This window comes from Hemiscyllium ocellatum, chromosome 23 (assembly GCF_020745735.1).
Source record: "Hemiscyllium ocellatum isolate sHemOce1 chromosome 23, sHemOce1.pat.X.cur, whole genome shotgun sequence".
NCBI lineage: Eukaryota > Metazoa > Chordata > Chondrichthyes > Orectolobiformes > Hemiscylliidae > Hemiscyllium > Hemiscyllium ocellatum.
In genome coordinates, this window is record NC_083423.1 from 44075682 (window position 1) to 44099378 (window position 23697).

Below are 23697 nucleotides of genomic sequence, written 5' to 3' on the forward strand. Positions count from 1 at the left end.
GAAGGCATTCCTGGATAGGCCAGCATTTTCCCATTCCTAGGTACTCTTGAGAGGGTGATACTGAGGTGTAGGCTGTGTGGTGAATCCATAGAGTTGTTAAGGCAGGGAATTCCACAAATTATTCCCAAGGTGATTCAGATGCAGTAATATTTTTTCAAGTTTCTTTTCCCAGGTGTGTATCTTGGAGAGGAGCTGAAGATGATGACATCCCCATTAACCTGCTACCTTGGTTTTTCTAGGTGATTGAAGGTGGTGGTTTGGAAGATGCTGTTGTAGAAGCCATGTGGAAGTTCAGCAGTGCAGCTTGTATTCAGATGCTGTAGTTATCGTGCACCTGCATTGGAGGATATAAAGGTCTATGGTGTTGAATGGGCTGTCAAAAAAGTGGACTACTTTGTTCTGATTGATGCTGACCTTCTTGAGTGATTAAAGCTGCTGCTCACAACCAGGTAAATGGGGAGCATTCCATCCCACTCCTGACTTAGACCTTGTAAACGGTGGATGGGCTTTCAGAAAACCATGAAATGAATTACTTGCCATAGAATAGTCAAGTTTTGACCGACTTTTGTAGGCATTGCAGTTAATTGGCTGGCACAGTTAATTTCCTGGTTAATAATGACCTCCAGCAGATTGGTGGCAGGGAATTTGATGTTGACACTTGTTGTCTGGCACTTGCATGTTATATACTATTTATCAGCCCAAGGCTGAATGTTGTCCATGTTTTGTTCCACGCAAACATGAAATGTTTCATTGTCTAACAAGTGCAGAATTGAATGTTAGATGATCATCAGTGAATATCACAACTTTATATTTGCAGAGAGGTAATTGTTGAGGCAGCTGGAGCATTTGATCCTTTGATACTTCACCAATGAACTCCTACATTGATATTCTGGGCTGAGATGATTGATGTTGTGGTTCTGCTCACCGAGCTGGAAGTTTTTGCTGCAAATGTTTTGTTCCTGGCTAGGGAACATCATCAGTGCTGTTGGAGCCTCGTGTGAAGCGCTGCTTTGATGTTTCTTCCGGTATTTATATTGGTTTGTTCTTGCCGCTTCCGGGTGTCAGTTTCAGCTGCAGTGATTTGTATGTGGGGTCCAGGTCGATGTGTCTGTTGATGGATGTTCTTGCCGTTTCCGGGTGTCAGTTTCGGCTGTAGTGGTTTGTATATGGTGTCCAGGTCAATGTGTCTGTTGATGGAGTTTGGGGATGAATGCCATGCTTCTAGGAATTCTCTGGCTGTTCTCTGTCTGGCTTGTCCTATGATAGTGATGTTTTCCCAGTCAAATTCATGTTGCTGGTTGTCTGAGTGTATGGCTACTAGAGATAGCTGGTCGTGTCGTTTTGTGGCTAGCTGATGTTCATGGATGCGGATTGTTAGCTGTCTTCCTGTTTGTCCTATATAGTGTTTTGTGCAGTCCTTGCATGGTATTTTGTAAACTACGTTAGTTTGGCTCATGCTGGGTATTGGGCAAAGGACCCAATACCCAGCATGAGCCAAACTAACGTAGTTTACAAAATACCATGCAAGGACTGCACAAAACACTATATAGGACAAACAGGAAGACAGCTAACAATCCGCATCCATGAACATCAGCTAGCCACAAAATGACACGACCAGCTATCTCTAGTAGCCATACACTCAGACAACCAGCAACATGAATTTGACTGGGAAAACACTACTATCATAGGACAAGCCAGACAGAGAACAGCCAGAGAATTCCTAGAAGCATAGCATTCATCCCCAAACTCCATCAACAGACACATTGACCTGGACACCATATACAAACCACTACAGCCGAAACTGACACCCGGAAACGGCAAGAACATCCATCAACAGACACATCGACCTGGACCCCACATACAAATCACTGCAGCTGAAACTGACACCCGGAAGCGGCAAGAACAAACCAATATAAATACCGGAAGAAACATCAAAGCAGCGCTTCACACGAGGCTCCAACAGCACTGATGATGTTCCCTAGCCAGGGAACGAAATGTTTGCAGCAAAAACTTCCAGCTCGGCGAGCAGAACCACAACAACGGATACCCGAGCTACAAATCTTCAATCAGATTTTGAGATGATTGATTGCCAACAACTACAACCATCTTCTTTTGTAAGAGATCTGACACCAGTGGGACTAATTGGATGGCAATTTCAGAGATTCTCTACCAGTGCTGTCAAATTCTACATCAATTAAAAACCCTACCCACTCTGGGTGAATTTTCCTACTCCCACCTCAGTGATGCAGGTAAATGTTGGAACCAACTTCCTATAATTTCTGACCCTTCATTTTCAGATGGGAGCATTGGATTAAAATGACTCCTAATATTTCAGGCATATGGTCTTTTTTGAATACTTTAGATCACAATTTTGGGATCCAGAATTGCAAAACACTTCAATTCACCAGTCTATCTTTGCTTCCTGTCTTGTGATTTTGAAAGTGATCGCTTGAAAGGAATCCAAAGGTTTTGAAATGCAGAAGTCTAGCTCATGTGCATTTTGCTTTGCTCTGTTTTGTGAGTTGGAATGTGGTCAAGGAGCAAAGACCCCCAGAGCAGGAAAATCCTCAGCACCAACCTGGCAGAATACCTTTAGCGAATATATTAGGTGGGAGGATGCACAACAGCTTTGCAGTGACATGCGATTCAAGGTATGGTCTGTTGAACGGATTTACAAACTGCAGGTTAACCATTTGCTTGATAGTGTTTACACTAACCTTTGACACCTCAGAAAAGCTTGGAAAAAATGTTTGTTACCAGAACCCTTCCACTGCATACCCCTCCCACTGCACTAATGGGTGCCAAAGATACATCCATAATCACATGAGCTCATGACCTTTTATATTTGACAAAATAAACTCCCCAAAGCTTGAAACCCATAGAGGCTCCTTACTCAATGTACTAAGAGATTAGTCGTGATCTGTGGATTTTCAGCAACATAATGTTTCCAGTGGAAGCTAGTTTCAAGTTGGCAGAGCACATTTTTTTTAGGTTAGATTCCCTACAGTGTGGAAACAGGCCCTTCAGCCCAACAAGTCCACACCGACCTCTGAAGAGCAACCCACCCAGACCCATTCCCCTACATTTACCCCTGACTAATGCACCTAACATTAAGGGCACTTTACCATGGCCAATTCACCTAACCTCCACATCTTCGGACTGTGGGAGGAAACTGGAGCACCCAGAGGAAACCCACTCAGACACAGAGAGAACGTGCCAACTCCACACAGACAGTTGCCCGAGGCGGGAATTAAACCCGGATCCCTGGTGGTGTGAGGCAGCAGTGCTCACCACTGAGCCACTGTGCCGCCCCACATTTGTTGACATCTGTTGCTCCAGCTATAACCTGTACTTGTGTGGTTAGCATTCACAATGATGCTGGGCAAACATAGAAAAGGACATATTAATTGAGGGGGAAGATCAACTAGGAGGAAGTGAGGACTGCAGATGCTGGTGATTAGAGTCGAGAGTGTGGTGCTGGAAAAGCACAGCAGGTCAGGTAGGATCTGAGGAACAGGAAAATTGGTGTTTTGAGCATAAGCTCTTCATCGATTCTCCTGCTCCTCGGATGCTGCCTGAGTTGCTGTGTTTTTCCAGCACCACACTCTCAATATTAAGTGATGGTGCAGATGGGAGAATTTTTAAAATAAGAAGAGCAATGTGAAACCTCAGGACATTGTTTATAATTTACAAGAATACAAAAATATGTTTTGTTTTAAAATGTTGTGGTACAGTGGTAGGTCCCTATTCCCTGTACCAAGAGACCTGTTCAAGTGCCACATGTTCCTGAGGTGTGTAATAGCGTCTTTGAACATATTAATAAGAAACATTCAAAATGTATCAGGTTTCAATCCCTGTCCTAAGTGGTCTAAGTGTACACTTGGACAGGGAATGTCATGATATAGCATCTATATAGATTCCTATGGGACAAAAACACATGAAGAAATGACAAAATGTTTTTTATCATTGCTTAACTGGTCAAGAGAACTCTGTGATCATGTAACAGCAAAGGTTATAACTCCTGCATTGGTTCAATGCACTACTCCAAATTAATCGCTTGGAAAAAGAACCACAAAAGATGGCAGGTATTGAAACCTGGTACAGTTGCTCCATCCCAATATTGAATAATTATGTAGAGTTTTCAGGATAACAATTTGCTCAATATGCTGCCTATTTTGCTTTTAATTAGATGTGGCCTAAATTCAGTTACTGTCTGTATTGCTCAGTCAATTCTTCTGTGCCAGACTGAAACTTAATTTACAGACCACCTTGATGTCCTGCACTGAAGATCCTTAAACCTATTGTCTGCATTCCACTCTTTGCTTTTTCACTATGTCATTCATTGTGCTGATTCTGGGGACCACTACAGTATAAGCAGGCACAGGTAGACATTGACTAATGTTCATGGAAATCACCACATTGTTTGAAACACATTCCCATAGAAACCCGTATAAATGTTTGGGTTATGTTCCTGGAGCATCACACAAGTTCAGGATACAAGCTCAAAGTTAATATAAAGCACCAAAATAAAAATGAAAATATGCAAAAAACATTGCTTAATGTTTACTGCCTCATATGCGAAATTCCATATTGAGAGGGGGAAGGCTGTTTGTCCAGTTCGTCTGCAGCTCTGAAAGCTCATCAGACTCCTTTTTTGCTGTTTTGGAAGGTTGAGTTTCATTGGGGATAGTTTGTAAAACCTTATCTAGTCTGAATTGAGTTGCTGACTTTTTGTGTCTGTATCTAGATAGCAAATGCAATTAACGCTCAGTGGAATTGGTTAAGGAATATCTTTAGTGTGCAACAGAACCTAGTTAAAAAGCACACAACACCAGGTTATAGTCCAACAGGTTTAATTGAAAGCACTAGCTTTTGGAGTGCTGCTCCACAACCACCTGATGAAGGAGCAGTGCTCCAAAATCTAGTGCTTTCAGTTAAACCTGTTGGACTATAACCTGGTGTTGTGTGATTTTTAACTTTGTACAGCCCAGTCCAACACTGGCATCTCCAAATCATGACAACAGAACCTAAAGTGTGATCTTCACTCAGTTTCTCTTACGATGACATCTGTCATCGTAAGAGAAACTAAACTCAGATTAGGAAGCAACATTGCAATAACTCAAGTACACAAACTCTTTTCCAGTAATACTGTGATGGGACGTTGTTAATGCTAAAAATTGGCCCCATAATCTCAACCCGTTAACCAGAAAGCAATGAGTTTCCTTACCCTGAGGGAAAATAAATAGAAAGAGTTCTTCTTGTTGAGGAGTTGTGTACTGGATTGAACAAACAGATCACAATATGTTTACTGTACAATCCTACAGGTGATCATGTAATCTATGTTTTCCGGCTTCATTATGGAAAATATTAACATAAATCTTGTATATGACAGCAGGAGAATTTTAGCAGCTAATTTTAAGATGATAAATAGGAGCATTGACTTTCCAGGATTATCCAAAACAGTCTTCAAATAAACTTTTTTGCAGAGTTGCTGAGATTTAACACCTCAAGAGCTTTCTCCTAATGTTGATTTTTTTTTCCCCCTGTGGAGAAGAACTAAAAGAATGGAACCAGCAGATGTAAGAAATGAAACGGAGACTCGAGACAGACCACCATGTAAGGATGGATATTAGAGAGGCAAATGCACTCTTCAGGTAGGACCATTCTAAATTTTAAAAGTTTTAAACCATCCATAGTGAACATCTGTGTCTCTTCATATCTTGTGATTACATGGTCATAACATTCACTTGTAGGGTTCATACATTTGAGGTTATAAGTGGAAATTACTTATATTATGAAGTACAAAAAATTGAGATTGGATTTTGATGGCATTTCTGTGAGAATTTTTTCATTGCCTGCTGTGGCCTCAGCTGATGAATAATACATATTCCAAAGAACCAATGTAGATTGTTATTTATGAAGATATTCTGCTGAATTTCTGGAGGATGAGCCCTGCTAGAAAGTACTAGCACTGGGGAGATTGTTTAACCTGGGTGAGTGAATGGGTTCGGATGTGAGTTGAGGTTAAGTCCAGAAAAACGCGAGCTTACCAGGAAGCTGGCTCCAACCCACTGATTTTTACACCTACCTTCAGCTTAGTATGCACAATCTCCCCAGGAAAAGAAAGTTGTTAATTTAGATACTTTAGTTCAAGAATAGAAATTGCTGAGATCTGCAGAAATCCCATAGGGTCACTGGACCTGAAGCATTGACTCTGTTTTGTCTGCACAGATACTGCCAGACCTGCTGAGTTTCTCCAGCATTTTGTCTTTTTGTTTTAAATTTTCCACATCCATAGTTATTTGCTTTTTAGCTCAATATTGTAATTGTTCAATTACAACAGTAACATAATTGCAATGATATCAATGTGACCTTTGTAATTTAACTCATATTTTCTGGAGTTCCTGACAACTGTCAGTAGGAGCAGTGTGAGAACACAATGCCAATTGAAGATATGTCATGGAAATATCCCAATAACCTGCTTTTCTGCCTGTTTGTATGAAAGACTCTGTTCAGAATACTTGTGATGTGAAGTTGCTTTTACAACTTTACAGATGTCATCTATACATTGGGCATCTAATCTGTAGTTTGTAATGGATTAGTATGGGTGCCACTTCTAGACTTTAGGTGAGGACAATAATGAGAAAAAAAAAGCCAGAGTATCAATAGTTTGGAGGTCCATGAGCGACAGAGAGTGGATCATGAGAAAGATGTGTTCAGGAAGCCATAACAGGCACACAGGATCTCCAGGTCAAGGATACATTTCCCTGAAATATCTGAACTTCAGAGTTTCAGCAATGTCAGGGTCCAATGTTACATGGTGTCAAACATTTGCAACATCCTAAAATAAGACCTATTACCAAGTGAGCCTGGTAACCAAGCTTTACCATGGCTGTCAAACTCTTCACTGGCCTCAAGCTCTTGTCTCTGGATCCTTCCAGGGCTCTGTGGAGCCATTTGGAGGATCCTGCAGTTAATGACCCCTAAAGCTCAATGTCAGTCAACTGATGGTGTGTGTCAGGGCTGGCAATTATGCGAGGTTTCCCTGTAATGATGTCAGTCAGAATGAGCTAACCCTCAGATTTGTTGCTTTAATTGGCTTCTCACACGTGGCAATTAAGGCAAGCACAGAACATCTAGGATTTCTCAACAATTGCAAGGACTTCCAGTCTGTCAATGTATAGCTGAGATATAAAAAGATGTTCATTTTCATATAAAAGATGTTAATTCCAATGTGTACGAGATTAGCAGGAGACCGCCATGATGCTTCCATTCTGCTGTGGTCCATCTTTCCTGATAGCTTGGCATCGTGAAGCAGGCTAACAGGTGGATGCTTGAGGTCTAGAGGTACCCCCGTACAACAAGGCTGCTGACACGCATGAAGCAGTATGAGAAAGATCACATGCTCAATCCATGACTTATTGGGCCAGCAATCACCTTGTAAAAGTTGTGCTTTGGGTATCTGTACAGATCAGGAATTATCCTTCAGTAACCACTAACCAGGCTCCCCAGAATGCTCAAGGCTGTACATTCTATATGCTGTGCAACATTGCAGAGCACTGAGTTTTACCTGTAAGTAGAATAAGATAAAGAGCACAGAATCTCCTTAGACCATACTAAGGAGGACTGGTTAGATGAAAATGGTCAGGGCAATAGCAATGGGGCACAGTACTGACCTGGATTCCCTCAATATTTTGAGGCTTACTTTGTTTCATCCATCTGTCAATCACTTACTGTTATGTTTGTACTCTCTTCTGCTGCAAGGAGAGGAAGAACAGTCCTAGAGATAAGGTTTATCGAGAGATGGAGAACATTAGTTGAGAATGACTTTGTAGAAATGCAAGGCATTGCATAAAGCTGAAACTGAGTGCCGGGGTGGTGAATGGGCAAATGGAGATGTGAAGAAAGACGCAGACTGATTGATTGATTTATTAATTGTCATGTGTAGTGAAAAGCTTTGTTTGCAAGCAGTGCAGGCAGATCATAGTAAGCAAGAACATACATACCATAGGGTGAAAATAACTTATTCAGATTATGACACATAGGGCCTGCACTAGGCAAGATACATATTAGCAAGATCAGCACTTTTTAAAGTTAGCCAGTCCACTTATCTGTCGAATAATAGCTGGGAATATGCTGTGCCTGAACCAATTGGTGCTTGAGGACAAGCTTCTGGCTCTTCTGCCAGATGGAAGAGTGAGAGTACTTCCAGCTAGGTAAGGTGGTGGGAGGAGTGTGGTACAGGATTAGGCAGCCAGTAAATTAGCATGATACACACATCAGGATATAGATTAGATTAGATTACTTACAGTGTGGAAACAGGCCCTTCCGCCCAACAAGTCCACACCGACCCTTCCCTTTCCTTCTTAGGGCATTGAAGCACTCATAGCAACAAATGTTTTTAGCGCGTTCCACTGTGGGCTCTCAGGCAACCCTTACCTACGTACGTTTTGTTCCACCTGCAGGCTTGTTCCTCTTGTCACGAGTGAATAGTATCTCTCTGTGAGCCCTTACATTTCCCAGCATAATGTAGGGAGGCATCACCAAGTGAGGTAAGAACTGTAAAATCTTGACTCAGTCTGCCAATACCTTTGATAATGTTTCCAATTGCAAACTCCATCAAATTGATTCTTTGGAATGTCCCTTTGAAAAAAAAACTGATTTGAAAATGCATATTGTCATTATATCTGCTCAAAGTAATTGATCAAAAAAATTAGAAATAATCTGATTTTACACTGCCTGGATTAAAAAAATCACCAATTCACTTTCCTATTATTTAGCTAAATGCAACAAATCTGCTTCGCAAAGTGTACTGTCATACAACAGCATATTGACCAATGATTTCAGTTTTATATGAAAGCACCTGAAGTGTTTTGTGTTTACGGCCATTCCATACTTATAGATCTTGGCAGACAACACTGTACAATAGATAGAAAATATTGATTTCTAATTAAGAAATATATGGATCAAATGAAAGTGTATATTGCCATGTTTATGTCTAAATTTAATTCATTTTGATAAATTATATATTAAAAGGCAAAATTCCATGTAATTAACTTTGATAGTAAAATAGGAAAAAGCATGTTTGAAAAATTTAATCTAGAGAATCATTAAAATCCAAGAAGATAACTGTATGTACTAATGAGTTGTATCACAGGATATTCTTGACAGTTGTATCATAATGCAATCAGTACAACACTGCTATTTGGTCAGCAGACGATCAGGTACTGGTCAGATTCATCCTTACAAAGATAGCTGTTTTGCAAAAACTGCCAATATATTGTTTGCGCTCAGTTTATTGCTCCATTATGAATTCTTTCACTTCAGACTTACGTAATGACTGGTTTTCCATCATGGTCTCAATTTTCATGATAGATCAAGGACAGCCAAATTAGTATCTACTGCAACTTTTGTCTTTATTAGTAATTCTTTTGTTCTTAATAAGTACAAATCAATACATTATTCAACTGTTTGACTAAAATCCAGATATTGCCTGTATGTGGTGAACCACTCAGGTTCATTCTGACAGGTCTATACTTCTGTGAATTCTGAACTCAGGATCTTCTCCTCATTGTAGTTGGTCTCAAGTTGTTGCTTTTGATGCCTTTGATGTGTCTTCTTTTATATGTTTTCTCCCAGTCTTCCAGACTGTTCAATGTCATTACCTTTGCTGAAGACCCTCATAGTTCTGAGCTTATTTGTCCAAGAATTGTATAAACAGGAGGCATTTGTTTCCATAGTTAACATCAGGTATTTGCTTTGGTCAGCAATTTTGTTTCAGCTCCCCCCTTTACAGTGAGCTAACCCAATGTCCTTTTGAACACAGTTTCCATCATGTTTGTCAAGCTTCAATAGTTAGCCAATGGACCACAGATACCCATAAGGTCACACATATGAGGCAGACAAAGACCAGGTTTAAGTCTGCTTCTATAGCGTGTTCTCCTTGGAACAAGGAAGGCGATGTAATAGTGGTATTTTTGCTGGATCAGGAATTCAGTGATGAATGTAATGCTCTGCATTACATTGCTCATTGAGTCCAAATCCCACCATAGCAGATAGTAGAATTCGAATAAAAAAAAACAAATCTAGAATTAACTCTAATAATGTGCATCAAACTATGATCAATTGTTATAGAAAAACCATCTGGTACATTGATGTCATTTAGGGAAAGAAAACTGCCACCCTAACCTTGTCTGGCTTACATGTGACTGCACGTGTACGATTTTAAAACGGCCTCGCAAGCCTGTCAAGTTGCAACACTGAAACGTCTCAAATGAATGAAACCAAATGGACTATCTGAAATTGTCCAATGCATCTAAAATGACAATGACAAACAAGGCCTGGTTGTTTTTGTGAAGTCCTCTTTACCAACATCTGGAGCTACTCCCTGATTTGGGAGAAATGCCTCAAAGGCTAATCAAACAACTGCCTGATAGTCATACGCCTGGAGTCATACGTTACAGATAATGTCCCAGATAAGACCTTCCCAATCTCGGTGTACATCGTATCCCAATGATAGGACATACCAAACAGAGGTGATATAACAGTGACACACAGTCAAAAGAGAGTTACTCTGGGAACTTTAACAGAACCTTCAGACTCCATGGCTAAGGGAACCTCCTACTGATTCCAGTATACCATCAAACTCAGCCCCTAATGGATCAATACTCCTCCATGATGAACAGTATTTGATGAAAGTACTGAAGTTGGCAAGGGCTCAGAATATACTCTGGGTGGGGGACTTAAATGCCTATCATCAACAGTGGTGCAGCAGCACCTTTACTGATTGCGTAGATCAACTCCAAAAGGACATAGCTGCCCACAGTTAGGTACTCTACATATTGTCATTACAAAGTCAAGGGATGTTGTTAGGGAAATGAACATTACTATTGGCTCAGAAAATCAACCTGTTCATGTACAAAAGGTGCCTTTTTAAGAGTTTAGAGAGACAATTACTTCCTAGATAATGGGGAAGTAGTGTTAACCATCCAAAGAGTCATTGTCACATTCTTGGCAATGTGTGCTACACAAGCATATACACGTGTATTTATATAGCTCAGGAAACTGTTGTGCATGGCCAATAATCAGGTAATCATTATACAAATATCGGGGCTTTCATTTTTAAATGGACATTGTTAATATAACAGAATTTAAAAAATGGCAATACAACTTTGACAATGAAGTGGTCAAAAACTTTATCATTTTGAGTTAATTTCTTTAGAGCTCTTTGGATTCAATGATAACTGTTCTAAAAAATAAATTGTCCCATATGTGACCTGAGACTTCATCTTTTTGACCCCATTGCTTATTAGCCACAGCTGCATATTGAATGCAAGCAGTCCTGTGAGATGAGAGAATTTATGAATAAAAGCTGTCTCCTTTAGGTTGCCACTGTTTGTCATGGATATGGTACAATGTCCAGATACAGCTTGGGAGATCAATGGAGAGCGAGAAGGTTAAAGTGAAAGTGTCATTTAATTAATAGTTGTGGATCATTTTGATTCAGATGATCAACAAAAGCAGTTTTTAATGGATAACTCAAACGTGGTTTTTTTTTGCTGCGTAACAGCTAGGCATTTAGTTTCTCATGGGAGTAATTAGAGAGCTATATATGTGAGACAAAGAAACCCCTTCGTTGCATCTATTTTAATTGGAAGTACAAAGTGAAAACTAGAAAATCCTCAAAAGTGGGAACCACAATATGGAAAAAGCAGAACAGAAGGATGGAAAGCCAAGACCGTAAGCCAACTAGAAACCAGCTTTTCAATTGTAGGCTCAATTAGGTTTCACTCTATTACGAATGTGAAATGGGACAGTATATGATTTCATTCTTAGATTTGATTTGCAAAGATTGTACATTTTTGCTCAGATACTAGCTAATTAAATTCACTAAAATCTAATGATAATTTACTGAAGTTTGAATAGTAAGGTAATAAATTATTAAGGAATGATAAATTGGAATTATAGTTCACTAGTATATTACAATTGCGTGAGAATTTTTGAATGTATTATTCATTCGTCTTTACTTTCAATTAAATGTGATTTTTTTTGAAAAAGAAACACAAGATATCTGTCTTTATTAATTTCAGAATATCATTGAGAAATTTTCAAACGTTATGAAAACAGAAGTGTCTGTCATCCTATGAAAGCAATGTTCAATTAATAATGAATGAAATGATCAATTTATTGAGGAATAATGGGAAAGATACTGGGAAATTCTGTGCTCTTAGAAAAGTGTCATATCACTTTTCAACATTCAATTGGACAGACAGGTGGGGTTAACAATTGACTGGACAGTCAGAAGCAGTCTTACTGTAGTATGTAATTTAAAATAATTTATGGCGTGCTATACTGAGACCTTTTCCTCATTATTAGTGTTTTGTATTGCTTGAATAACATGAGAAACACATGATATATCTGCTTTAAATTTAATCCGCACCAAATAGTACATTGTGCTATGTATTTGATCCTTAATCTGCATAAATTGCTCAATGGTAAGAACGAGCATTAACTATCTATACTTCACTCAATCTACAGAATTGCTTAAATTAATACTGGCAAGTAGTCTTTTATAGGTACCGGTATTGCAACCAGACCCTGGGCAAAACTCCTCAATTCATTACATTTCCAGCTAGGATATTCTAATCTGTTAAACTCCTATGTGAATTGGCTTCCCTTCTCAATTCACCCATCACCTTTTCATTACAGTTTGTGGACACAAATTTACATGGGATGTACTGTATTCTACTCAAGTTCAACATCAGTAGCAGGCTTCCTTATTCACACGTTTTATTCTAAACCTTGAGAAATAAGAATATTCAGAAAAAGCATTCACTGGGATGCAGAGCAACAGATTGGTGTAGGCTGCAACCATTCTCTCATTACAGCCACCATCTCCTCCCAAATCCCTGTTAGATGCCAAATCACTGCCAATGTTGGAATTTCACATATCTTCTGAAGGAAGAAAGTTTGTAATGTTTTAATCAATCTGTGGGTGAGGTTTTTCGAGTCAATACGGTTCCAGATGGATACCCAAAGTTACTAAGCTGCCAGGTGAGGTAGGATGGACTGGTTCACCACCTTTATTTGTTTATCTCCTCAGTTGGTTGCAACAAGGTTATTTTAAAAAGGATTCCACTCTCTGAATCCTTTCTTCCAGACTGAATTATTGTTTTAAAATGAACTAATTTAAACAGGCTTTCTTGAATTAACAAATGAGTGAGCTTATTTGTTACTTAATGTGGAAAGAAACAATAAAGTAATACACATAAATCCAGATTAGGATTTTTAAAAAGTGAGTTTAATAAAACAAGATAAAAGTTAAAAAGTGTGTAAATTAGTCTCTCTGCATGGTCCACAAAGAATAGACGTTTGAACAGTGAATTATTGGATTTGAAGTTATTTCCTGCTGGTGATGGTTGGATAGTAACACTCAGAGCAAAAGAATCCTCTCTTGCTTTTTATTTTCTTTTAGCTGGCTGGCTTCCAGCACTCATAGTCAGAGAGTCCTTTTACCTACAATGCAGGGATGACTTGTAGGTGATTCTTTTAGTAGCAAACCTTCACATACCAGCACTCTCAGACCCAGAGTTGCAATCAGTTGTAACCACTTCGAATATATTAGTGGAAGGATAACACACACACACACACACACACACAAATATGTCTGCAAACAATAGTTTTCTCTAAGGGGGCTATACATTAACTCCCTCATTATCTCTTCCTATTATGCCTTTCTCTTTGTGATTTCCCTGACTTCCTGCAGGTGTGACATTCCATGGGTCTTGCAAAGTATTTTTCTGAACTGTACTGAATTGCATCTATATTTTGGGAGTCTGACCAGGACCTCTTTTTTATTTAAAAAAATCACATTTTGGAATTAAAAGTTCAAAGTGTTCTTACTTTGGGTTTCTGATCCATCATCCTGACAGTACAATGTACAGGAGATCCTGAAAAGCCTGCACTTGACTTCCTAATGGCCGAGGGTCCTTTCTGAGACCAAGACATTGTGAATTGTTTCTTCAATCTGTTAGTAAACACAATTTATAGGCATGAATAATCTTCATGCCTTTCACTATTTTAAGAGGTGGTAGCATTTATTACCTCTCAATCTTCTGAAAATAGGTTTGTTATGTTAGCGTGTAATTTATGAACTATCAAATTGTGCACCTAAATGTGCTTAGTATTTCACAGTCTGTATTCCTAAAACTCATGAGATAATTGTGTTTAGCCTCTCTTTGAAGAATCTTTGCTTAGGGAGACATCGATACAAGAATTTGCTTTTAAAACCTGAAGCAAACTCATGCCTCAGTATTAGTGTGTTGCCTTACAGATTGTGCTTTGTGCAAGCTGTCAAACTCCTGTCTAGTACATTGATCAATTGGGATCTTCCTAGCTGATTACTTTGCATTAGTTGTGTTTTAGTGGTTATCAATTTATTTACCACTGAATCACTCCGTAATGTTCCATAAAGAAACAGCACCATGCAATTTAGTCAATATATTTTCTCAATCTCTGACCCAATAAAAACCTTGGTTTCTTCACATGTTTAGGTAACATATGAGACAGAAAAAGTAAACATGGTTACATGCGATTCTGTGGTTAGCCTTTCACTAGTGGCTATGGATGGAGAAAGACCAAATGAAACATGATTGACTAGGAGACTCTGATAAAGGCATACCAGAAGTTGATCATTGACCTGGTTGGCTATGGTTTGAACACATCTTCAGTGTCCATCAAGTTGTTTAACAGACCAATATCCATATGTTGAATTAGTCGGAAAAAGATATTCAGAGATTTATTTGACATCCACGCAAAGACCAGTTTTCCATTCTGGACACTGTCCCTGATCCAAGGCTCTCTACCAGGAAACTGTTCTGGTACACCCTTCGTGGGACCTGCATTTCTGAAACAGACAATGCCTCGGAGTAGGAGTCAAACCCAAGCTCCTGACTCAGAGGCAGGGACAGTACCCACGGTGTCACAAAACCTCCCTGACCCAACTGCAGCAAGCACTTTGACCACCATGTTGGGTAAACGAAATAACATTCAAACTGTTTGTTCTTTATGTATGTATAGATATCAAAAAAAGTCTAACACTCTACCCATCTGTATTTTGAAGTCATTTAAAAGTGGGAGAAGGGTCGATGTTTGAGGCTGGCGAGCAGACTTCGCTTCTCACGGCAGGTACCTGGGCTTGTCTCTGGGATTGGGAATGGGAAGGGGGCGGGCAAGGTGAGGTAGGAGGGACAGGGACAGGGTTCGGGAGCATGGATTGGGATTAGTGGAGGGGTCGAGTCTGGGGCGGTGGGAGATGGGTGATAAATTCTGCTGCTCACTTTCGACGTCAGAGGGAGAGAGAGCAGCAAACATGATTTATTTGTTGCTCATCCGGGTTCCGCTGCTGTATGCAATGCCTTGATGTGTCTCTGTGCCTTGCTGTGGGGTGGGGAGTGCTGATTTCCCTCTCTGTGTGTGTGTGTGTGTGTCCTGCTGAATGATCAGCTCCCGCTCGATGTGGAAGTCAGCGAGCCAGCCTCCCCTGCTGTCTATTTAATGGCTCGGGGATGGACATCGCTCTGGTGAGGCTGCAGGACGGCGGCGCGGCTCTGGGGAGCTGTCAGAGAGGTGTTGGAGGCGGTATCTCGGCGCCCCTGGCTGTGAGCGCTGGCCCGGGCGAGATGAACGCGGCGGGGCCGCTGAAAGCGGCGGAACAGGCGCCACCGGTGGACAACCTGCCGCCGCCGCCGCAGCAGCTGCTGGAGGTGAACCGCTCGGAGCGGGTGGTGATCAACATCGCCGGGCTCCGGTACGAGACCCAGCTGAGCACGCTGAGCCAGTTCCCGGACAGCCTGCTGGGCGACCCGGAGAAGAGGATGCGCTACTTCGACCCGCTCAAGAACGAGTACTTCTTCGACCGCAACCGGCCGTGCTTCGACGGCATCCTGTACTTCTACCAGTCGGGCGGCAGGATCCGCCGACCCGTCAATGTCTCCATCGACATGTTCGCCGACGAGATCCGCTTCTACAAGCTGGGGCCCGAGGCCATGGAGAGATTCCGCGAGGACGAGGGCTTCATCAAGGAGGAGGAGAAGCCGCTGCCCCGCAACGAGTTCCAGAAGCAGATGTGGCTCCTCTTCGAGTACCCGGAGAGTTCCAGCCCGGCCCGGGGCATCGCCATCGTCTCGGTGCTGGTCATTGTCATCTCCATCATCATCTTCTGCCTGGAGACCCTGCCCGAGTTCCGCGATGACCGGGACAGCGCCAGGAACTCGCCGCACAACGCCAGCGCCCAGAGCCCCGGGGCTGGGGGCAGCGGCGGCGGCGGCGGCGGCGGCAGCAACAGCCTGACCGACCCCTTCTTCATCATCGAGACCACCTGCGTGGTCTGGTTCACCCTGGAGCTGCTGGTCCGCTTCCTGGCCTGCCCCAGCAAGTCGGTCTTCGCCCGGGACATCATGAACATCATCGACATCGTGGCCATCATCCCGTACTTCATCACCCTGGGCACCGAGCTGGCCGAGCAGCAGTCCAATGGCCAGCAGGCTATGTCCCTGGCCATCCTCAGGGTCATCCGCCTGGTGCGGGTCTTCCGCATCTTCAAGCTCTCCCGCCACTCCAAGGGCCTGCAGATCCTGGGCCAGACCCTCAAGGCCAGCATGAGGGAGCTGGGCCTGCTCATCTTCTTCCTCTTCATCGGGGTCATCCTGTTCTCCAGCGCCGTCTACTTCGCCGAGGCGGACGAGCCCCGCTCCCACTTCAGCAGCATCCCCGACGCCTTCTGGTGGGCGGTGGTCACCATGACCACGGTGGGCTACGGCGACATGAAGCCGGTCACCATGGGCGGCAAGATCGTGGGCTCGCTGTGCGCCATCGCCGGCGTGCTGACCATCGCCCTGCCCGTGCCCGTCATCGTCTCCAACTTCAACTACTTCTACCACCGGGAGACGGACAACGAGGAGCAGGCACAGTACCTGAAGGACGACACGGACAGCGAGCCCAGTCACTCAGAGGAACTGAAGAGGAGCAGGAGCTCCCTGGGCAAACCCCTGGAGAACAGTGAGGGGGTGAACAATGGCGCAGGGGCCCACCTCAAAGCCAACAGTGCCCCAGACATCAGGAAATCTCTGTACGCGCTCTGTCTGGATCCAAATACAGAGACCGACCTGTAGCCCGCGGCCACTTTCCACCTGACCACTCTCCACAGAAAGACTTGTTTGGGGTTGAAAACAAGAGAGGGAAAAAAAAACACCCACCCAGCATTTGTACAAACCACAGAGGTTAGATTAGTTAAGCGAGAAGAAAATATCAGTTTTATACACCGTTCTTTATCAGACAGGCAGAAACATTCCAAGAGATTTATGGTAGACTGTTTCTTAAATTTGTTTTTGGGTGGGTTGTTGGAGGGTGGGTTGTCGATGAGACGCCAGTTTTCTACAGGTGCACAAGAGGACAGCTTGGAGCTCGTGGACAGTTCCAACTGGTCCGTCTTTTATTTGGGTTGCCTTCACCTAATTGGAAACAAATGCAAAGTCTTCAAATTCCATAAGTGTTTTTTTTAATTTGTTATTGCGGCGGAAGGTGTGAATTAGCTGAATTTTCTTTTGCTGTGAAGAAGAAAGGTCATGGACTGTTCAATCCTTTGTTTCCTGGATTATTCCTTTCATGTTTTGTTTCATACATACATACATACATACAAAATTAAGCGGTAGGGGTGGGAGGCGGAAATGTATTTATGCGCATCAAAGTCTGTCATGATGGGAGTTCGCAACAGTGTTTGTATTATTTACAATGTAGCTACCGTCAGAGAGAGAGAGAGAGGAAATTCAGTTTGTTTGAAGAGTTTTTTTCTTAAGGAAGACAAAAATCGTATTTGTATTTAGACAATGTGGGACTCCTCTGTTCGCAATATATTTTTCAAAGTCTTCATGGGACAAAATTCGAACAGATCATACAAGAATTACTGAACAGTATATTTAGATAATTGGAACATTCCTTGTTTACTTCATATTTATGGGGACTGAAATCAACAACTTCAGCTTTTTGTACTAGTTTTCCACATTTGGACAAATTCTAGACTCTCTCTTTGCTGGTAGAGCTGTCAGAGCTTATTGTACATCCACTTAATGTGTTGCAAATAATCTAATGTAAACAAATATCCAAAGGAATTCACTTGAGGATCCCCTTGATCATATTTGTAATGACCTAAGTAAATGCATTGATTTATACTACTGTTGTAAAATAACATTTTTAAAATCTGCATATTTATCCTGAACAGTAAATCTGCAAAACTGGGTTCTATGAGAACAGACGAAGATTGGGATTAAATACCTGAAGTTTAACACATGAACTGTGAAGTAATAAAAGTTGAGACTACAGAGCGATGAAACAACAAAAGATAATCAACACGTATTTTTGAACTGGAAACACATTTTAGATGATCACAAATAATTCTGGATTTAATACTTGCTATGATTCATCTTTTATCTTGTGAAAATGTTTAGAGGAAGTGAACGTTTGGACAACATTATATGTTAGGGACTGCCTTATAACTATCGCAAATCTATAACAATTTGAAACAAATCTTGTGATGTGGAAGGATTTTTACCAGATTCTGAACTGATATTCAGAACACCCATGTCTTCAAATGGACAAAACACCTGTCTCTTGTGAGTGGCTCACTGCTGCAGGCACATGATCGAAGGTTAGTGTTTTACCATTTCTTCTTAAAAACTTACATTTCTTAAAAAGTAAACCAAAAATAAAGATTTAAAAAGGGTACAACTTATTTTATTTGTAACCCTTTTAAACATAAACAATTGTTGAGTTACAGAACATTGTGAAATTATCAAAGTACTACCTACATTCGTAATAGACAAGATCATTCATTCTAATGCAGCTGTTTTGGCATTAAATGTGTAGATAATTATAAAAAGTATCGACAAAGAGCTACAAATATTGACTTCACTGTGAGCTTATCAGAGTATTCTCTGCTTTGCTGAATGACATTACTTTGATTGGCAGGAAGCTCTCTGCTGATAAGCAATCCATACTTTGAGCCCTGAATCTATTGTGCTATTTTCAGATGTTAATTGCATAATGTTAAGCATGAATTTTGTAAATAGCCTTACAAACTCTGATTCTGATATTCACATTTAAAGTTTTCTTCTGCCTTTTGCTTATAGAAAGTTTACAAAATTACTTGAACATTAAATCGTACTATCTTGTTATTTAGATAATTTTCAAATGAAATCTGGCAATGATTTACAAATACATATTTGATATGGATTGTACAACCACATGTGGGAGATGACGCCATCAGAAATAATGTCCTGCCTTATTTAACAAAAATAAATTTCCAATTTCAAAACAGCTGAATTGAGAGTCACCAGCATCAGTGCCACTCTTTTTTTCTTAAAGGTGAACTAATAAGGGTGTTTTGGTTCATAATTTATGGGTCTTTCCTTGATATTGCCGTCTTATACACCCCATAGGTTTTTAACATAAATTTAATTTGACTTGCAGAAAATATGTTTAAAACAATCGTTCATAATTGCTGTTTACAGCTTTTTAGCATTTGACAGTATACATATGTCAGCAGCCTCGAAGATCAAATGAATTCAGATGGCTGACTGTTTCAACATTACAGGCTAAAGATTTTCTTTGGTTGCTTCGTGATTGCGACATCATACCCACAGCAGGAAGATTGCTTCTTATCATTATTTCTGGTGAAAACATGAATGCATTCTCAAATAACATGATTTTAATTTTGCTAGAAATGCTAACCAAAGGAAATCTTCCTTTTACATTTCAATGTTGCATGTGCTTAGTGGCCAAGGGGAAAAAACAACCCTGATTGTCACCTTACTTTATTTGGTGTTGTTTCTATTTATTTCTTATGCACAGATATGTTTAAAAATTGTACATTTCATGAATGAAGTGCTGAGTTCATTCGTGTTGAATTATTTGTGAGTATTTGTTCAAAATGTTATTGACAGAATATATGAAATTATATTTTGTGTACTGAGTGGTATGAACAATTGTCATGTTTCATTCACGGAACTAAACTTTAATTCACAGCACAGTTTAATGAAGAATGCTCCATTTTATTGCAGTACTTATCTTCTAGATAGGCACTGATAAGCATACAGTGCAGATCAAGCATTAGTAATATGCAGGACTAGATGGTATTTGGCTCATTTGGTTTGTAAGCCTTTCTTGAAGAATTGCCTCAGCTCAAATTCAGCTAAGTCTTCTTTATTTGTTAGCCACAAGTGCAATGAGTCTGGGCAATGTCAGTGTAGCTCCTCATGGAGTTGATTTTCACTTATCAGTGGGCTGTTTGTTCTTCATTCAGCCCTATTTCTTTGCTGTTTAGGTTAATGAGCATAAAAACAAGGGAACACAAAATTGATTATATCACTGAAGAAATGCAGAACTATGAATTATGGGCAAGTTCATCCTTGATGTTGAGGCAGATCAATGTGATGGAGAAAAGGGAGCTAAAAGCTGCACCTTCAAGTATTATGAGATTATGTGATGGCAATCTTGAATATTTAATTTGGAAATTCAATGTTCTATTCCTTGAATTTTAAATAAACAGAAGATGCTGGAAATACCCAGCAAGTCTGGCAACATGCATGGAGAGAGAAATAGTTATCATTTCCAGATTTTGCTCTAGTTGAGTTTAGTTGATCATCCGGAATGCATATCATACCCACGAGTTTCTTTTTTCAATGTTATTATGAAAATTAGCCAAGGGTTGCAGAGACTTTGGCTTCAAAATCAACTGAGGTTAACATTTTTCAGAAGATCATGTTTGTCTCTTTGTAGCTCTTTGAAATATGTACCCTAGAAATTTAGACACATTCTATTGGGCTGGAAATTCGGTGTAGGGTCTCCCAAGCTCGTAAGGAATGGCTTTGGTCATTAACACCATTTCTACTAATGCTCTGCTCTTTTCCCACTGGACCTGTGGTAAGAGGCTAAGAATGCACTTTGTGGAATCTCAATGTCATTGTGGATGTTATTTGCCCTCATTGATAGTAATTTGGAATGATCTGTCCATTATGAGGCTAGTAGTGTTGCATCACTGTGTTATCAAGGGAAAATTATGCCCCACTTGGAAGTAGAATCATTGTTGGGTGAAGTCATTCACAGCCTGGAACTCTGGGAGGAATGCTCCATGGTGTTGGCACAAGTAGAGCAGAACAGGATCTGTATCTACCCATGGAAGTGACAGCAGTCTACATCTCAATCCCAGGAATGTGGTCATTTAGATGAGGGGTCCATTCAGTAGCAAACAACTTCTTTCCTCTTTCTCTACTTTTCTCTGAGGTTGTGTCAATTTGTGTTGAACTTTGGTGTCATATTTGAGGTTATGACAATATATCTGTGCCATCACTATGATGCTTTTTTCCACTTGCCTAACATTACTTGACTCTACCCTGGCTCATGTATTTACTACTGAAACCATTAACCTTGCCTTTATTAACTCTAGACTTGACTACTCTGAAGCATTGGTTAATCTTCCACCTTCTGTAATTTGGAGGTCTTGTAAAATGTTGCCTTTATCCCAACTGACAAAGCACCAATTTGCCCATCACCCCCTGTTTGTTCTATCCTCCACTTAGACAGTATCTCAGTTTTAGCATTCTTATCCTGGTTTTCAAATCCCTCCATGGCATCTACAAATTACCTTCAGCACAAAAGTCCTCAGATATCTGCTCTGTTCTAATTCAGGTTCGTGCATATCTGCAATTTTAATTGCTTTAGCATTGTTGGCTGTGACTATAGCTGCCAAGGACCAGACTTCGGAATTGTCTGTCTCCCACCTCAGAAATCTTGGCTGTCATTTTCCACTGTTTTCATCCTTAATGATGTTCCTTAAAACCCTTCTTTGAGCAACCTTTAGGTCATGTGCCTAGAATATATGTGGCTTGATATACAATTTATTTTTTAACAATCATGTGAAGCACCTTGGAATATGTTATTGGGTTAAGCATTATATGTAAATACATGTCTTTGTTACAAATGGGGAAGCATGCACCAAATGCAACTACTTGCATCATTGATGGCTTGGTATTATGCCACTGTTTGTAAACATAGCCTGGAAAATGCCAAGTAAAAGTTAAGAATGTAAACTTAACTTTCAGGAAGATAAAGTTATTTCTAGAAATTGATTCTATTAACTTGTCCTTGGTTTTTAAGCCTTTTGTTTTGCAACCTGAGGAAGTTTCTTCATAATACAGATTAAGAGCCAGTGTTACTGAGGCTGCTGAAATCATTTGGAATTTCAGGGATAGTTTAGGGAACATCACAATGGATTTACATGATACTGCATGTTGAAGTGTAGGGTGGCAGATATAAGATGCATCCTTACATAGTAGCATTATACATTTAATTAGCCTTGCTTACTGGTACTCTAGTGGTTCACTTGCATCACTAAAGCCTGCAGTGTCACACACGTTATCGTGGAACTTTGCTTCTTCTGTGAAATTTCATTTTCCTTGTTCAGAATTGCACAAATGGAATAAAGCGCAACTTATCTTCAAAAACAGAATTTTGGTTGCGCCACATGTTCTTATCATAATGCTGCTTCGCTCCCAGCAGAGTGAAATGACTCTTTATTGTGCACAGAAGAAGCCAGAAGCCATTTAGCAGAATGGGACTATCATGTAAATAAGATGGCAGCAACAAATTTGCATACTACCCACCTCCAACTGAAACAGCAAAGGCAGGTCACGAATTGTATTCTCTGTGTCCAATTATTGGCATAGATTCATCTATTTTTAGCATTTTAAATATATAAATAAATATATACATACATATATATAATACATAGTTGTATTGGCAATCATTCTATGCATTAAAAATCTAATATACAAGTTCCCAGGCAATGCTAGCTATGACCAAATCTTGGTTTAAAGCTTTTGTTGCACAAATCTTTTCCTAAGAGATGTACGAATTGTGCATCTTGCCTCCACCTTCAATTTTCCATTTCTTCTTGTAGCAAATCAAATGTGCTTAACTGCCTGTCTCAAACAATCAGGCTCCAATTGCCAGCACACTGTGGAAGAGTAACCTGTCTTATTGTATGGCAATTTGCATTAGTGAATCAGCACCTTATGATGCCAGGCAACCACTTGAATATATAATTCAGCAGGAAGCTCTCATCTTTACTTCATATTATTCTCTGTTCCATTTGATCATGGTTTAGACAAAATTGTACAAACTCCATCATCATGAAAGATAAAAAAAACAATACTTTTCAACTGTAATGCGTATGATTCATATTCGTTATTTTAGTTGTTTGAAAATCTTCATAAATGCAGAAATAATAGATACGTTGAAAGTTGCAATAAGTAATAAATAGCATTGGATTAATCATTTTCTTGCAAGAAAATAATACAATTGTATGTGGTACCAGATAAAGCATATGTTGTCTACACAGTAATTAGTTGAATATCATAGACACAAAGAGACATCAATAGTGTATGATTAGGACCAAATATAGATTCTTTTCCTCTTATTCCATATTCACAATGGCAAAAATATGAAAGCAGATTATGTGGACAAATAGAAATGTAATTTGTATGTTAATGTTCTCACTCCATGAAAATGTTTTGTTAATTACAGTTGGGCATTTCCAATGAAATTTAAATTTCAAAGCAAATGAAATATCAATTTCAGAGTGTG

The 23697-nt window shown here is 40.2% G+C and overlaps 1 protein-coding gene across 1 annotated transcript; it reads left to right on the forward strand.

Annotated features, from left to right (window-relative positions):
- The first annotated feature begins 15566 nt into the window (after positions 1–15566).
- Positions 15567–17171, forward strand: LOC132826617 (potassium voltage-gated channel subfamily A member 5-like). The gene has a single exon (XM_060842572.1). It carries the CDS (start codon positions 15567–15569, stop codon positions 17169–17171), a length of 1605 nt encoding a protein of 534 aa, XP_060698555.1.
- Positions 17172–23697: the final 6526 nt, after the last annotated feature.